Source organism: Callospermophilus lateralis, chromosome 11, assembly GCF_048772815.1.
Source record: "Callospermophilus lateralis isolate mCalLat2 chromosome 11, mCalLat2.hap1, whole genome shotgun sequence".
Taxonomy (NCBI): domain Eukaryota; kingdom Metazoa; phylum Chordata; class Mammalia; order Rodentia; family Sciuridae; genus Callospermophilus; species Callospermophilus lateralis.
Window position 1 is genome coordinate 47,204,042 of NC_135315.1, and position 18,269 is coordinate 47,222,310.

The following is an 18,269-nucleotide window of genomic DNA, read 5'->3' on the forward strand; positions in this document are numbered from 1 at the left end:
AGATTCTTATAAGTGAAGATTTGGTGTTTTCCCGGCATGTCTGAGGTCCTGGGTTCAAACCCTACTACCAAAAAAAAAAAAAAGAAGAAGAAGAAAGTGATTTATATTGCTAAAGCGCCCTCTAAAAATTAGAACCATGATAATTTATACTCCTAAGAACAACGGAGGCCCGTTTTTTCCCTCCCTACTACTTTTTTTTCTTGGTACTAGGGATTGAGTCCAGGGGCAATATCCCCAGCCCTTTTTATTTTTGAGATAGGGTCTCTGTAAATTGCCCAGACTGGCCTTGGACTTGGAGTACTCCTACTTCAGCCTCCTAAATAGCTGAGCTTATACATGTGCACCCCCTGCCTGGCTCCCTTAGCCTTTTTAACATCTAAGATTTATCAAACTTTTTTTTTTTTTTTTAAACTGGAATTTAATCCAGGAGTGCATTATCACAGAGCCACATTCCCAGCCCTTTTTATTTTTGATTTTGAGACAGGATCTATTGAATTGCTTAGGGTCCTGCTAAATTGCTGAGTCTGGCTTTGAACTTGCGATTCTTCCACCTCTGCCTTTTGAATTACTGAGGTTACAGGCAGGTGCTACCATCATCAGACTTTTTGATCTTTGTCAGTGTGATTGGTGAAAAGATGTCTTGTTCACATTTGCATTTTTTCTCAGAATGGTGAAGATGAATGTATTCTCATTTGTTACTGTGGTGCCAGAGGTCAAATGCAGGGCCTTGTACATGCTAGGCAAGTGCTTCACTACTGACTTACATCCCCAGCCTGACTCATGTTTAAAAGGCACATGTGTTTCAGAGGGAGAGCTGTTAGATTCATCGGGGAAATAGGTTTGGTGGGAGTATCTCCAATCTTGTGACGGAAAGGTGGAGAATTGGGTCCTAGGGAAAAAGCAACAGTTTGTCTTGGAGAGGACCAGGATGCTTAGGGAAAGCCTGCTCTTGCTGGGATCCCTACTATCAGGCCTAAGAACTTCTTTTTTAATCAGTGATTTTTAAACCTGACTTAGAACTTCACAGGGGCCATAGCTAGAGGGGAGGGGAGAGGACCAAACTCAGTTCTTCACCCCAGCCTGGGCCTGATTGGCTCTCTGTTTATCTGTGCTTGACATTCTAGGCTCCCAGATAAGGTTTCATTTAAACAAAGAGTTCCAGGGCTGAACAGAAATTGAAAGCATTGCCCAAATCGTGTCACCTCTCCCCAGGGATAGATCCTTTCTGCTTCCAGATCCAATCAGTGTTTGCCAGTCCCAGAACAGGCCTGACATTGCAATATAGGGATGGTAATGTCCCTTAGTCAAGGTATGGCAGCAGCAATCCTGGGGTCCCTTGGGAAGGGCAGACATGGATACCCATCATATCAACCATGGACACATCCCTGAGTACCCCCCAGGGGGCAGGGTGAGTTCCAAAGTAATCTGGGCCTCCACTCCTGGTTGTTTTGCCTCAATACACTATGCTTTTCTGCTTCTACAGAATGCCTTTTTTTTTTTTTTTTTTTTTTTTTTTTACTTGTTTATTTTTATGTAGTGCTGAGGATCTAACCCAGTGCCTCACACGTTAGGCAAGTGCTCTGCCACTGAGCTACAACCCCTAGCCCTGCTTCCATGTTTTTGTTAGAAGGTTTTTCCATGGAACATTCTTCCCTCTGCATATCTGGGCCCACCTGAGGGTCAGACTAGATCCCATGTTGCCTTTGCCATGAAGTGCTCTGATCCCCCTGAACCCCTATAGTTCTGTACTTCATTCCTCTCTGTATGGAAGTCCCTTCCAGAATATGGGGGCACTTCCTTCCCTGGGAAGGAAGGAAAATAAGACTAAATGAACAAACTAAGCGAGGTCATGATGTCAGAAACTCTTCTATAAGGCATCCATTTCCCCCCCTTGTAATGAGTGGTGTTTCCACGCTACACCTTACCTCCCAAAGTTGACTGTGATTTCCTTACTGACAGAACAGCAGAGTGTGTGTTTGATTCGTTTGTGTCCCCGTTCTGTACCTCACCATGGTGAGGTAGAAATCCTACAGTGAATCCTTGTAGGTTGGAGGCAAGGGATCTTGTATTGGGTCAGAAGACCTAGGCAAGCTTCCTGGAGAAGTGGCATTTGCAACAGACTAAGTGGCATTTGCAACACAATAGAAGTAAATGATTTTGACAGATGAGGTAAGGGTAGGTGAGGAGGAGGGAGATTGTTCCAGGTGGGAACTCAAGCAGGGCTCTAGTCAGGAGGGCATGGGGCACCAGCTGGAGAGGTTTTGGGAGAAAATTAATGATGTGGCCTCATTGTGGTGCAGGCAGGAAGCTGGGAGACCCACTAAGAGGGCACAAAATCAGACATACCTGAAGCAGGATTGTGCCAGAGAGTGGACAGTTGTGGGCCGAGGCTGCAGCCATAGAGAGCAGGACTCCTGGCTTGCAACCAGTGACAGAGTGGGTGTGGAGGGAACAAGACCTGTGTGCTACCCAGAATTTCATGCCTGGTGAGGGTGGGGTGTCATAAACAAATCAGGAAAAGGTGCTTTGAGGAAAGGAATGGGTTGGGTTTTCAGCATAATGATCAGCTAGGTAATTGGGATGAGTTTAGTCACAGAGGTGTTAGGCAGGAACAGTATCAAGCAGTTATTGTGGTGAGTGATCCTGGCCTGAGGTGAGCAGGTCCAGAGAGGGCTGGTGGCTGGGGAAGCTGGGGACTCTGCCATGAGAAATGGAAAGTGTTTTATTGATTGATTGGTTCTGGGGATGCAGTCCAGGATCTTAACACATACTAGGCAAGTGTTCTACCACTGAGCTATACCCCAGCCTAACATTTTATTTTTAAACTATAAAAGTAATCTGTACTCACAAGACATTTGATATGTAATGAAAGGTGGAATGTACCAATTTTCTCACCCAATTTCTTCTCTCACTCTTCAGAAGTTGCAAGATAGATTTTAAGGAAAGAAATTAAGGGGGTGGCAGAATATAGGGCAGAGAGGACAGTGCAGGTTGACTCCAAGCCTTCCTGTTGGGGAGCCTGGTGGGCTGGGGCATCTCCTAAGAGATAGGACCTTGGGAGAGGTTACTGACGTGAGAAGGGTGGGTGGTGGGGTTGGTTTTTGTATGTGAGGAGAGGGTGGTTATTATAAGAAGTGGAAACCATAGAAACAAAAATGCTCCTCAGGGCAGAAAGGAGGGTGGGAGCACTCTTCAAGAGTGAGAGCAGCGTGAGCAGCAGTCAGTGTGAGAACCTGGAGTTATGTCTACTCATGCGAGCTCCTTTGTTCTCTCTCTTTATGACCATCCTGGCTGGTTCTCATGAGCCTTCTCCTGATCATTCACTTCTACATCCTTAGACTCCCCACCTGGTGAACCTGAATGAAGACCCTCTGATGTCTGAATGTCTGCTCTACCACATCAAAGATGGCATCACCAGGTAGCATGTACCCAGCAGCCTGTGGGGTGGCTTCTCTTTTTTGGGTGTGGTTATAAAGTGTGACTGGCTGGCTGGCTAGCTTGCTTTCTTCAGTTCTGGGGATTAAATTTAGAGATGTGCTACCACTGAGCTATGCCCCCAGCCCTATTATTATTATTATTATTATTATTATTATTATTATTATTATTATTGGACTGGGGATTGAACTCATGGGTGCTTAACCACTAAGCTACATCCTGAGCACTTTTGTTTTTTATTTTGAGACAAGGTCTTGCTAAGTTGGTTAGGGCCTCGCAAAGGTCTGAGGCTGCTTTTGAACTCTTGATCCTTTTGCCTCAGACTTCCAAGTTACTTGGATTCCAGACTTGAGCCACCATGCTCAGCCTTTTTTATTTTTTATTTTGGGACAGGGTCTCACTAAATTAACCATGCTGACCTCAAACTTGCAATTCTCCTGTCTCAGCCTCCCAAGTAACTGGGAATACAATTGTACATCATATCTGGCACGATTCCCTTTCTTGGTGGTCACTGGAGACAGTCAGTGTCTGTAGTCAAATGCTGTACTCCTGAGCTATACCCACAACCCCAGATCTATGGACATGTGCCTCCACAGTCCTGGTTGCTCTCCCAATGTCACCTCCCTTCTCTCTTCCTCTTTCTTTTTGGTTTGTTTGTTTTCTTTTCTTTTTTTGTGGTACTAGGGATTAAATCCACGGCTTCACACACTAGGCAAGCATTCTACCACTGAGCTACACTCCCAGCCCTCTCTCAGCTTCTTGACAAGTTGCTGAGAGCACCTGTTCGGTGGCCATCCTCTATCCCCCAATTTGGTGAGGGCAAGATGTTTCTTGAAACCAAACTGATCCAGTACTTCTGGGGATGGCTCCTGATGGCTCATGGTCAGGGGGTGGTACCCACATGGCAAACTCGGAGGTTGAGGGCTGGTAGCTTCACTGGCTAATGCTAATGAAACCCTGGGGCTTAGTGCCTCCTGTGGTTAAAGAGAGTGAGCATTGCCCTGTCCCTCCCAGTGAAGGTATTTGTGGCCATCCTGGGTGAGCCTTGTGGGTAGAGAGTTTGGGGTAATTAGCCCTAAATATGGGTAGGAGGTTTATGGCTGAGGGTGTTTATCCAGTCCAGCCTTGCTTCCTTGTCTGTAAAATGGGAATAATTATGCTTGGCTTATCAAGTTGGAGGAATTGGTGTTTGGAAGGCAGATGTCTGGAACATGCTCAGAAAATGTTGGCCCTTGCTTCCCTAGGGTCGGCCAGGTAGATGTGGACATCAAACTGACAGGACAGTTCATTCGGGAGCAACACTGTCTGTTCCGGAGCATCCCTCAGCAGGATGGAGAAGGTAATGATTGGTGTGAGGGGTTGAAAATAGAGTGACTAGAAAAGAATAGAGATAGATTCTATCTTCCATCCCACACAGAGGCCTGGGTCTGGCACTGCGGAGTGCAGCCATGTAGAGGGGGGGATATATTATTATACTCTGGGCTCTGAGCTCATAGGTAAGTAGTGAGGGTACCAAGCCTTTGGCTCTGTGTATGGTCAGGGAGCACCAAGGATCCCAGTAGAAAGAATACTGCAGTGTGCCAGAGAGTGGGATATGCTCCTATCCTTAATTTTTTAGCCTCAAATAGCACCCTGGTCATTATATATAAACACCCATCTTCATCTTAATTTATCTCTGTGAGAAACCCAAATTTTTCAAGCTATGATGGTGGAGTTTTCTGAGGTTAAGGGGTTCATGTGCTTCTGTGGTTCCAAAACTTTTGGAGACTTTAGCTCTTAATGCGGCCATAAAGCTTTCAGGAATCACAGGTTCCAAGGGTGAAGGTGGAAGCCAGTCTGACGTCAATAAAAGAATTCTCATGCAATTTAAGGTGTATTTTTTTAATGGTAGTGGGAATCAAATGCAAGGTCTCATGCATGCTGAGCAAGCATCTACAACTAAGCCACATCCCCAGCCCCATCACACATTTTAGAAATAAGAAGTGGCTGGGTGTGGTGGCACACACCTGAGGTCCTGGCTGCTCAGGAGGCTGAAGCAAAAGGATTGCTTCAGCTCAGGAGTTTGGGGCCAGCCTGGACAACAATGAGACTTCATCTCAAAAGAGTAGAAAAGACACTTATAACATAGGTGTGTCTCTGTTCAGGGTTACAGTTTAGTTCAGGGTCTGGTTAGCTTAGTCATTGTGGTCTGATTCAAGCCCCCCAGTGGCAGCAGATGCTTCTAGCATTTTGGTTGAAAATCTTGAATCAGTTAAGTTCAGTGAGTTATTGCTGAGTTCCTGTTCTGCGGTTCCGTCCAGCCTTGTGCCAGGAAAGATTTTAAAGCCTTACAAAGCCCTCAGGGCCAGCCTACTATCCAGGAGCTCTCAGAGTGTTTGGGAGAAGACAGACATGGGGAACAGTGTTAAATAAATCACAGTAAAAGCAGTCAATGTGTATGTGCCCCAAAGGGGGGAACTATAAAGGTTGAGTCTGTTTTGCAATTCTCCTGTCTCTGCCTCCCAAGTAACTGGGATTACAGTTGTACATCATATCTGGTTCTTAAAACTTGAAACTTGACATGAAACTGGTCGTAGTGGCACATGCCTATAATCCCAACAACTGGAGAGGCTGGGGTAGGACTATTGGAAGTTCAAGGTCAGCCTGGACAATTTAGCAAGATACCATCTCAAAATAAAACATAAAAAGGGCTAGAGTATGTAGCTCTCTGGGAGAATTCTCCTGGATTCAAACTCCAATACTGCAAAAGGGGGGGCGGGGAAACAGACTTGACTGGAGACAGGCAGAGAATATGGGCAGCATAAACATATAATTATTGCTCACTGACCATCTACTTGTGCCTGTGCATTTTCTCACATAGTTCATTGGTGACTGAACAGGGGTTCTCGCGTTAAATAATTTGCCCAAGACCACACAACTAGAAAATGGCAGAACTCCAACTGTAGGATGGCAGGCTCCAGGAACTATGCTGTGAGCTTTGCTCGGGGCTGCCAGATTGTTGTGGGTCCAAGGACAGGGAGGAGGCTGCCCTGACCCACTGGCCCTGTGTTCTATCCATAATACCTATCCTGTCCTTTAGAGGGGACTTCAGATTATCTGTTTTTAAAAATTATTTAAATTAAATGATTTTAAGTTTTCTTGTTTATTGTTTATATCTTACGAGTCAGAGGTAAGCTCTGTGATGTCAGGGCTTTTTGCTTTTTACCTCTTTATTAGGTTTCAGGATCTAATAAAATAGTGCTTGAGTAGGGGCGCAATATATTTGTAAAATTAGTGAATGTATTTTGGGGCATGGTAGGAATTATGGAATAAAGGAGGGATAAACTGTCGCCCCTTATAGCTGCTGGCATCCTGTTCTCTCATGGCTGTTCCCAGATGCACAGTGCTGCCCTCAGCTGTCTCTCTCCCAGTCCTCCTCCTCTCTGTTGTTTCTGCCCATTGAGATTTGAGTCTCCCTCTGAGCATTGACTCAGGAGTCGCCACTTTCACATAATCCTTTCCAGTCCTCTTTCCCTAACCCAAGTTTCTTCTCTGCTATGATTGTCCTCTCTGTATCAAAGTCCCCAAATCTGCTTGATGTTACAATTCATTACATGTTTGTGTAAATAATAAAAGTCATGTTTATGTATTATTTTATGGTTTATTTGAGTCACTCTATAAATAAAGACTTAATTATCCCACTTTATAGATGATCCCAGAAATTACATGACTTTCTCAGAGTCCCTGGCTAAGGAGTCACAGAGCTTTAGTCTTTGGGATATGGGGATCCCTTGGTAATGGTCACTGTAGCTTCTTGAGGACAGAGCTGCCACATGCATTTTTGTGTCTCCAGCAAGCATCAGGCTTAGTGATTTGTACCATGGATCACCTTGATATGACTTTTATCTTGTCATATGTCAGCTGTGGCTTGAGAAGATTAGTCAGGTGGCAGTTTGCAGGATGCATCAGACAGATGGGTTCGAGCCTACTGGAAGAATCCAGGCCTGGCCAGGGATAAGTGTTAATGGGAAAGGTAGGAATAGACGTCTGAAAGGCAGAGTGAAAGGGCCTTTGCCCAGTTGCGCATGAGAAATGAAGTCTTTTGAGAATTACGGGTTTTCTATGCTGCTGCTGGGAGGACGGTGGTGGGTGAATAGGGAGCCACTGCAGAGATTTCTGGGAATCGTAGTTGGGGCTCTAACCCTCCTTCTGCTCTTCCTTTCCTGTGCTGCCTGCCACCAGAGGGGCCATGGCACCCCCCACAGGTACAGGGGGTGGGACTGGTGGTGCATGTGTTTTGCGGGGTAAAGCAAAGTGGGAATCTGACCATAACCCACTCTTGCCTGGGTCTAATCTTTACCCTTCCTCTCTGCCCACTCAGTGGTGGTCACACTGGAGCCTTGTGAAGGAGCTGAGACATACGTCAATGGGAAGCTTGTGACAGAACCACTGGTGCTGAAATCAGGTAGAAAATGTATCCCAGAGTGAGGGTCTGGGACGTGGCTATATTTAGGAAGTCCCAGGGCAGGGCTTTCTGAGTACATCATAGGGTGTAAGACCCTGAAATAAATCAATAACAATGTAGGTGTATGAAGGAACTAGAAAGCAAAGATCAAGGAGTCAAGTCTTGGTTTCTCGCTGTCCCAGCTCCCCCTGTCCCTGTTCCTTTTGGCTGATCCCTATCCCTATGGGGAAGTTCCTGGGACCAACCAGGAGAATACCAGCTTAGATTTCCCTCTCAGCCTGGGGGTGATGAAACAGAGGGTATCATGGCCCTTGGGAAATGACAGCAAGGAGCTCTATGCTGAGGGCATGGGGATGGGTTTGCTGCTGTAGAGGAGTCACTTTCCCCTCTTCTCATCTCTAGGAAATAGGATTGTGATGGGCAAGAACCATGTCTTCCGCTTCAATCACCCGGAGCAGGCACGGCTAGAACGCGAACGAGGGGTCCCCCCACCCCCAGGACCACCCTCTGAGCCTGTTGACTGGAACTTTGCCCAGAAGGAACTGCTAGAGCAACAAGGCATTGATATCAAACTGGAGATGGAGAAGAGGTACGTGGGGGTCTTCCAAGCCCCAGGCTCCCAGCATCCTCCTGTTGTCGGGCATCCTACTGAAGTAGCTCCAGAGCCCCCCACAACTCTGCATTCCCACTCTGCTCAATCCCAGGCTTCAGGATCTGGAGAACCAGTATAGAAAAGAAAAGGAAGAGGCTGACCTTCTGCTGGAACAGCAGCGACTGGTAAGAACAGACTAGATGCACCCAGAGCCTGGGGTGGGCTGGCAAGCAGATGAGCAGGGAGGCCACTGTCACCTCAGTTGACTTCACTTTGAATATCCTCTGAACCAGAGTGGGAAGTGGGGGTCAGGTGAGAGGTAGAAGTGGTTTGTTTAGGAGGAAAGTTTGCAGAGATGTGATCAGGGAGGAAAATGTTATATGCAGGGAATTAAAGTTCCTCCCAGTTGACTCAGGGTTTTATCACATCTAAGTTGCTGTCATTTACATAAGATTTATCTTCTCTCTTTTTTTTTTTTTTTTTTTTTTTTTGTGGTGCTGGAGATAAATCCCAGGGCCTCACACATGCTAGGCAAACACTTAACCATAATATTTTTCTTTTTTTTAGGTACTAGGATTGAACCCAAGGGTGCTTTACCACTGAGCCACATCCCCAGCCCTTTTTATATTTTATTTAGCGACTAGGTTTCACTGAGTTGCTTAGAGCCTTGCTAAGTTGCTGAGGCTGGCTTTGAACCCACAATCATCCTGCCTCAGCCTCCTGAGCTGCTGGGATCACAGGCACGTGCCACCACACCCAGCCATATTGTTCTTTTAAATGACTTTTAAGCCTTATCCCCAGCAGTCATTTGCTGCATAATGTTTTTCTATGACAGACCACATATAAGAGGGTAGTTTCATAAAACTATTTCACCAATTTGTAGTGCCTTTATTTGTGTCATTACACTCTATGATGTGCTTATAATGACAAAATCACCTACTGGTGCATTTCTCAGAATGTGTTCCTGTGGTTAAGAAGTGCCTTACTATAAATACACAAAATTCCAGACTCAATTAACTACTACTAATACTTAGCCAGTTGCTGTTCTAAATGTTTAATCCTTAAAACATACTTGTGAGATAGACACCGTCATTGTCTCTGCTGTCTAGACCAGCAACGGTTAAGCAGTTCATAAGAGAGAAGGAGAAGAGGTATATGGGGGTCTTCCATGTGTCCTTCCAGGCCCCAGGCTCCCAGCATCCTCCTGTCCTTCATAAAAGGCAGAGTAGGACTTGAGTACATGCATGCTGAGGAGGTGTGTCCTGTGTCTTTGGGACCAGGGTGGCCTCTGGGATATCCTTAGCTCTCTCCCTGTCTTTTCTCTCTCTGGCCCCAGTATGCAGACTCTGACAGTGGGGACGACTCTGACAAGCGCTCCTGTGAAGAAAGCTGGCGGCTGATCTCCTCCTTGCGGGAGCAGCTGCCCCCTACCACTGTCCAGACCATCGTCAAGCGCTGTGGCCTGCCCAGCAGTGGCAAACGCAGGGCGCCTCGTAGGGTTTATCAGATCCCCCAGCGGCGGAGGCTGCAAGGCAAAGACCCCCGCTGGGCCACCATGGCTGACCTGAAGATGCAAGCAGTCAAAGAGATCTGCTATGAGGTGGCCTTGGCCGACTTCCGCCATGGGCGGGCTGAGATTGAGGCCCTGGCCGCCCTCAAGATGCGGGAACTGTGTCGCACCTATGGAAAGCCTGAGGGGCCTGGAGATGCCTGGAGGGCTGTGGCCCGGGATGTCTGGGACACAGTGGGCGAGGAGGAATCTGGAGGAAGTGGCAGTGGTGGTGGGGACGAGGGAGCCCGCGGGGCGGAGGTGGAGGACCTCCGGGCTCACATAGACAAGCTGACCGGGATTCTGCAGGAGGTGAAGCTGCAGAACAGCAGCAAGGACCGCGAGCTACAGGCCCTGCGGGACCGCATGCTCCGCATGGAGAGGGTCATCCCCCTGACCCAGGTAGGGAGGCTCTGCTGAGCTTTCTTCCTTCTCCCTTCATTTAGCTCTTCCCTTTAGGAACCTGTATCTCCCACCTCAGATCCCAACCTCCTTCCTCTCTGTTTGAAAAAAAAGCTTATTGGAATTTAACAGTCTTTCTCAGTGGAATTTAGGAATCCTATGCCTCAAAATCATCAGGCTGCTCACAAAAAATGCAGATTTCTGTGTTCCACCAAGCCTACTGAATCTACATATTTGGGGATGAACCTGTATTTGTAATAAGCTCCCCGAGTATTTCTGAAGTGCAATTAAAGTTTGAGAATCACCAATGGAAAGTACACAGTTGTTAAGTTGCAGCTTGAAGACTTGGTTGCTTACATTCTCATAGCCTCCCTCTCCCTCCTGGTTGGCCGTTTACTCTGGGGTGTCTGTGCTCCATGCTTTTTGTGTGTCATCAGGCTTACTCCTCACAATTGCCCTGAGTGGTAGTGTTATCCCCTGTCTCTGCTTTGCATGTGTATACTCAATCCTGCTATCTGCCAGGTCTTGTGCCAGTCACTGGGGTTACTTAAACCACACGCCCCCCCACCCCCAGTACTGGGGATTGAACCCAGGAACTCTCTACCACTGAGATATACATCCCCAGTCTTTATTATTATTATTATTATTTATTTATTTTAGTCATTCTAGTTGTTGATGGACCTTTATTTTTTATTTATACGTGGTGCTGAAAATCGAACCCAGCACCTCACACATTCGAGGCAAGTGCTGTACCACTGAACCACAATCCCAGCTCACATCCCCAGTCTTTTTTATTTATTTGCTTTTTGAGACAGTCTCACTAAGTTACTTAGGCTGCCCTCTAACTGTGATCATTCTGCATTAGCCTCCCAAGTAGCTGGGGTTATAGGAATGTGCCACTGTGCCCAGCTGACATGTAAACTTCTGCTCTGTTCTTGCTTCCTGTCCAAGGAGAGACCACAGTCAGTCAGTTGTAGTCAGGGCTCAAGGTTTATGAAGGCTTCCTTCTCTAGCAGTTTCTGCTCCTCTCCTCTTGTTCCACTCGAGCCCTACCACCTTCCACAGTTTGTTTTTTAACTGTTTGATACACTCCGGCCTCAAGGCCTTCACATCTGCTCTTCCTTATACCAAGGTGTTTCCCCCAAAGACAACCATAGCTTGCTTCTCGCTTTTTCAGGGTTTCACTGAAATGATGACATCCATTTATTACTGTAGCCACACCTGCCTGACTTCCTATCCTCCTCCTCTGTTGTGTGTGTGTGTGTGTGTGTGTGTGTGTGTGTGTACACCAGGGATTGAACTCAGGGGCACTTGAGCCACATCCCTAGCCTTATTTTGTATTTTATTTAGAGACAGGGTCTCAAATTTTTAGTGCTTCGCTTTTGGTGAGGCTGACTTTGAACTCATGATCCTCCTGCCTCAGCCTCCTGAGCCGCTAGGATTACAGGTGTGCGCCACTGTGCCTAGCTGCTCTATTCTTCATCTGTAATATAACTGATAATTATTTTAACATCCCTAGGTATGTTATTACTGGTATCATTGTACAGATGACTGAGTCTCAAAAAACTGAGGCAGAGATTACAAGGCAAAGATCTGACCACACAGCAAGGAAGTGGCAGACCCAGAATTGAGCTCAGACAGTCTGGCTGTTGGGCCTGTACTCATAAACCACAACCTTCTAGCTTTTCTTATCTTCAGGCTCTTCTCTCTGGATCTTCAATATCTGGTCACTCCAGTTCTTTCTAATTTACCATCTTAAACCCACACATCCTCGGGATTCAGCTCTTCTCACATCCCTTCTCCTTTCTCACCCCCACCCACTCCAGGATCATGAGGATGAGAATGAAGAAGCCAGTGAGGTCTCCTGGGCCCCACCTGAAGGATCAGATGCAGTAGAGGAGGCAGCGCCCAGTGACCGCTCACCTTCCGGCCGTCCCCCTTCGCCACCCTTGTCCAGCTGGGAGCGGGTGTCACGGCTGATGGAGGAGGATCCTGCCTTCCGTCGTGGCCGCCTTCGCTGGCTCAAGCAGGAGCAACTGCGCCTGCAGGGACTTCAGGGCTCTGGGGGCCGGGGTGGGGGGCTGCGCAGACCCCCAGCCCGCTTTGTGCCCCCTCACGACTGCAAGCTGCGTTTCCCCTTCAAGAGCAACCCCCAGCACCGGGAATCCTGGCCAGGGATGGGAAGTGGGGAGGCCCCAGCTCCACCCCAACCCCCTGAGGAGGTCACTCCCCCACCCCCAGCCACCCCTGCCCGCAGACCTCCAAGTCCCCGCAGGTCCCACCGTCCCCGCAGGAACTCCCTGGATGGAGGGGGCCGATCCCGGGGAGGGGGTTCCACACAGCAAGAACCCCAGCACTTCCAGCCCAAAAAGCACAATTATTATCCCCAGCAGCCCCAACCTTACCCAGCCCAGCGGCCCCCAGGGCCCCGTTACCCACCGTACACTACTCCCCCGCGAATGAGACGGCAGCGTTCAGCCCCTGACCTCAAGGAGAGTGGGGCAGCCGTGTGAGTCCCACACACTGGGCAGAGAGGGTCTGGCCAGGCCCTTGCTGGGAGAAGGGAAGATGCAGGAATCGCTGCTTCCCCAGAAGCCCTCGGGCAGGGAGGCCCAGAGAGGACAGAGAAGGTCCGAGTAGGTGTTATAGGACGTGGGGTGACTGAGCTGGAGGCTGAGAGAAGGAAGAGGGCACGGAGTTGCCAGGAGCAAACCAAAGTGAAGGAAGAGCAATAGGAAGCTGCCTTGGGGCCACCAAGGAGTCCCACAAACGCTGCTATGGGGATGGGGTGGGGGTGGGGCTGCATAGCCAGTGTTTGACTTTCTTTTTGAGTGGGTGCAAAGTGGGGAGAGGCGCGTTCTCTTCCCCAGTCCTTGTCTGTCTGTCTGTCTGTGGTGGGTTTCTGTTTCCAGGAGGGTGTGGTGGGATCATGTCATTCCCCTCCCCTTCCAGGCCTCCTGCTATATTTGGGGGACCTGTTTGGTTTGGCTGGAGTCCCATGAGGATGTGGGACCCCTTAATAAAGGATAGCAAACAGGGTGCTGTGGCTCATTGTTTGGCTTTGGGGTTATGGTAGAGGTACAGGTTATTTAGTAAAACTCATAGCTTTTAAGTGTCTGATGTCTTGGTAAATTTTTTTGTATTTATGTTTCCATGCTCTCACTGCCCTAATCAAATATGTAAGAATGTTTCCAAGGCTTGGGGTGTAGCTCCGTGGTAGAGTGCTTGCCAAATGTGTGAGGCCTTGAGTTTGATTCCCCAGCACCAAAAAAGAAAAAAGTTTTCATGTACTGACAACCTCATGTCTCCTGTCTTCAGGTGTTCTCTCCTACCAGCTGAGCTACATCCCCCAGTCTCCTCTCTCCAGAAAGTGCATTACCATTCTTTCCCTTATTTCATTTTCGCTTACCCAGTGTCTTCATCTCTACTCCCAGCATTGCTCTGAATGTCCTGTATAAAGCAAAGAGGGAGAATTGTGAGGGGAGGTAGAGAGACTATAGCCTGCTGGTCCCCAACTGGCTATGGCTGATAGATTCAGAAGGATTTGGGTGGGGTGGGGAGGTCTGTGTCTTAAGTAACCTCACTTATTTGAAAGTTTTTCCAAGGAGCCCATTTCTGTGGGTAGTGTGTTGCTCAAACTTATTGCACCTACCTGTTTATTTTCATTCCAGTCTTGTTACCTGCCTCTGGCAGGGTGTATTCAGCATAGTATTTATTTGTCTTAAGAACTGTTTTCAAGAAGAATGCCTTCTTGTTTTAAAGCTCTGGTTTGGAGAGCAAGCCATGGCAATGCTATCCTGTAAAGGTTTTGCAGTTTAGATTGTATCACTGCTCTGCCCTCTGCTTCCCACACTCTGGAGTCCATGTTTTCTCAGGAAAACACTTTTCTATTCACTTGAAAATTTGAGCTGCTTCTCCACAGCTTCCTGAGGTCGGTTTTGTTGTGCGCACAACCAAACCATAGATAATTCCAACTGTGGCCAAACCTGGCCTCTGGGGAAGAGTGGTATTAGCCTTGTGGTTGGTCTCTGCACCCTGCTGATGACTACCCTTAATTTTGATAACTTTGACTCCCAGGTCTTTGGGGATCTGTGACCACCACCCAAGATCTGGAATATAATGGATAGTTTGGCAGCAGTGTTTACTTGAGCATTTTATGATACAGTTAGAATAAATATTAGGAAGTGATAGTGTACAAAGTTCTCTGCAGTTCTCTGTGAACTGAGTAATACAGAGACACCTTGGGAATCAAGATAGGAAAGACGGCTGGCTAGTCAAAAACACAATTGGATTCTTGTCCCCTAAAAACTCTTGCCTTATGTAAATACATTATCTTCCTTTAAAAAAAAAAAAATCCACTTCTCCAACCTTCCAAGTCAACTTTAAGAATGTGGATGAACTTTATTTAGATTTTATTCAGGGAAGTGCCCACTAAGATCATGTGTGCTACATGTGCCAGCATTCCATATGCATTTCATGTAGTCAACCCCATCAACCCTATAAAGTAGATCATCTATCTCCCTTTTCACATAGGAAGACTGACGTTTGATTACTTTAATAAATTGACCAAGTATGGATGTGATTTTTTTAAAAAAACAGGAATAAACTCAGGGATGCTTAACCACTGAGCCATATCCCCATCCTTTTTTACTTTAAGACGGTCTCATTGAGTTGCTTAGGGCCTTGCTAAATTGCTGAGTCTGGCCTTGAACCTGAAATAATCCTGCCTCAGCCTCCAGAGTTGCTGAGATTACAGGTGTGTGCTACTGTGCCTGGCCTGAACCCAGCTGTGTGTATGGTTCTTAAGTGGCAAAATTAGGATTCCAATCCAAGTCAATCTGACAATCCCAGACTCCATCTCACCCTCCACCCCCATAGGCATCAGTTAATACCCTTCCTTCTAGAAATCATGTAGTCTTCTCATATTAAGTCCTCTCAGGTATGTCACAAGCCTGCTTCTAGTTTCTGGTCTTTCCCCAGTTACCCTGCAAAGAAGTGAAAACCACTATTTTGTGAGCCTTCTCAGGAATCATGAGAAAGTCATCAAAACAATCTGCCTATTTTCTGGCTCACTCGATTTTGGCATTTCTACAATTTCGCCCTTGGTTTCCTTGGAAATTCAGTTTGCTTTTCTTCATTTCTCTTTGGGGAGTTCTTTCCTTTGGCTAGTCATTCATTTAGCCTTTTTGTTCTGTCACCTGAGGTTTTTGTATTTTGAATACATTTGGGGCCCTCAATATGTTTTTTCTCCAACAACTTTTTAAAATATACTTTTCTATATTCACAGCTTCTAATTTTGGTTTGACTTGAAGTTGTTCTTTTCCCTTTTCAAGAGTTAGTGTCTGCAGCTACCTGATGCCATTTTGCTTCAGTTGAATCATGGATGGATTTCCAGCATTCCCAAGGGTCCACCAATCCTGACAAATCATAGCTTCTGCTTGTATAATCATTCTATCCCTTCACATGGAGTCTTTGGAACTTTGGGTATCACAGGGGACCTGCTTCCTTTGACAGTATAATTGTAGGCTCTCCCTATATCCCTGGCACCCTGTGCTGCCTAATTAACATCTCTGGCTACTTGATTAAGGGTATCTTAGTGTTCACATTCCAGGCCAAAGACCGGCAGCCTCTGCCTTAATATACACTTTCTCGCCAGGCACAGGGGGCACATGCCTGTAATCCCAATGGCTCAGGAAGCTGAGGCAGGAGGATCATGAGTTCAAAGCCAGCCTCAGCAAAAGCAAGGCTCTAAGCAACTTAATGAGACCCTATCTCTAAATAAAATACAAAATAGGGCTGGTGATATGGCATAGTGGTAGAGTGCCCTGAGTTCAATCATCAGTACCAAAAGAAAAAGAAAATACACATTATCACTCCTACGACCCACTACTGTCTCAAACAAATGTCAAGAGGAGACTAAGGCATCATCTGGATGGGATGGCTCAACTAAAGATCTGGTCACCAGATATGAGTTGTAGAAACTGCTTCTCTCATCCCTTAACAATTGCATAGTTGTCTGAACTCACATTAACCTGAAGTATCCCTCACCAGTGAGGATTTCCACCCCAACTTGAGTTCCTTCCCTCTCTTGCCCTCCCTCATCCTTTAATCTCTGGAGAAGGAATACGTTTTCAGATACCTGGAAAAGTCTTGCCTTGAACACCTATAGCTTCTAGACTAGTTGGTTTCTTGCCTGATAAATCAATATGGGGACTGATCTGAAGAATTCTAATGCCAACAAGCTGTTATGTTAGGGAGTGACGCTTGCTGGGTCACAGTGAGCCTCCTCTACAACCTATTAAGTTTTTCTACAAATGACTGTATAAACTTCAGAGTTCTTGTAGAACTTTCTCATCTGGACAGAAGTAGCTCTCTTTTCTCTAGGTCCAGGGTCCCAATCCCAACAGGGGGTAATCAGAACTTCTGAAGTACACAGACCTGGGCTCCTGCCTCCTCACTAATTACCTGTGCTACTCTGGGTAAATCATCTTTTCTGAAGCTGTTTCTCTGTCAAATAGGTCTAATAACTCAACGGAGCTATTGGGAAGATGTGATAATATGTGTGGAGGGTCTAGCACACATTAGGAGCTCAAAGTTGTTGTCCTTCCCCTTTCCTTGCTGTGTCCTTGGAAAATTAGGGAGATGCTGTAATTCGAGGTCAGGTCCTAAAAGATGTCAAAACTCCTCTTCAAAGACCAGTATCCCTTCATTCAACTCAGAACGTCTCCCAAAGTCCTGTTGTTCCACTGTGGTCCGCTAGGGGGAGAAAAGACACAGGTTCCCTCGAAGGCCGCCTTCGCTTGTGAGTGCACAGAGCCTTGAGAGGTTCTGATCGGGCGGCCTGGCGTGCCCAGGAGTTTTCCAGGGGCGGGGCGGGAGTGAGGGCGCGTGCGCACAAGGCCTGGCGTGATGTTACGCCTGCCCGGCTGGGGTTGTGTTTTGCGCCTGGCTGGAGCTGGGAATGTGGCTGGGGGGTTTGATGTGGAGGGGGACAGAGGCGTCCAGCCGGGATTTTTTCCTTCCAGACTATCTTTCATCTTCACTTAGAAGGGACGAGCTGACTCCCTTCAGAATTAGTGTTTCTTCTCTTTTGTGGATGCTTTTGGGCACCAAAGAAGAAGAGAAGGAACGTTCATTGTGCAGCTTATGCCACGCTTAGGAAGGGGAGTGGATCGATCTTAGGGAAACGATGTCCCCTTACTAGAGGAGGTTTTGGTTTGGGGTTTGCTTTGTTTGAAATCTAATAAATACACTGGGTTGTAGTGGCACAATTATGTAATACCAGGGACTCAGGAGACTGAGGCAGGAGGAGGATCACAAGTTCGAGGCCAGCCTTAGCAATTTAGCAAGGCCCAAAGCAACTTAACGAAAACCTGTCTCAAAAATAAAAATAAATAAATAAATAAAAATAAAAAGGGCTGGATCGTAGCGCAGTGGTAAGTGCCCCTGGGTGTTCAAATCCCAGCACCCTCCCCCACCAAAAAAAAAAAAAATTTTCAGAAAAGTAGAAGAAAATTGAAGTAATCTGTTTGTCCACCCCTCCCCGCAAGTATCCATTGCTATGTTCTGAAAATGGATTCTAAAATGTTAGTTCAACAAGTATTATTGAACCCAATTTATACCAAACACTGTTCAGTTGGGAGGACTCCACAGAGGGGAAAAATGATGATCAGGAAACAGAATTTTTAGAACACCCACAGAAAAGAGAAGATGTGTATGTAAAAAGGCATTACAATCTGTATTCAAATAGAATTGCACATTAGAGACTATATGTAATGAAAAAATTAGTCTGATTTTTCTTAATTCATAATTTTTTTTATAAGGTTTTCATTTTTTTTTTTTTTTAA

The 18,269-nt window shown here is 46.7% G+C and overlaps 1 protein-coding gene across 1 annotated transcript in view; it reads left to right on the plus strand.

Moving 5' to 3' along the window:
• Kif1c (kinesin family member 1C) overlaps positions 1-13,534 on the plus strand; it is a 25,479-nt gene extending 11,945 nt beyond the window's left edge. The window contains exons 17-23 of the mRNA XM_076871075.1: positions 3,339-3,418; positions 4,680-4,774; positions 7,796-7,879; positions 8,282-8,468; positions 8,584-8,656; positions 9,808-10,422; positions 12,249-13,534. Coding sequence (XP_076727190.1) covers positions 3,339-3,418; positions 4,680-4,774; positions 7,796-7,879; positions 8,282-8,468; positions 8,584-8,656; positions 9,808-10,422; positions 12,249-12,935 — 1,821 coding nt within the window. The 3' untranslated portion in view covers positions 12,936-13,534. The remainder of the gene's footprint in view (positions 1-3,338; positions 3,419-4,679; positions 4,775-7,795; positions 7,880-8,281; positions 8,469-8,583; positions 8,657-9,807; positions 10,423-12,248) is intronic.
• Positions 13,535-18,269: the final 4,735 nt, after the last annotated feature.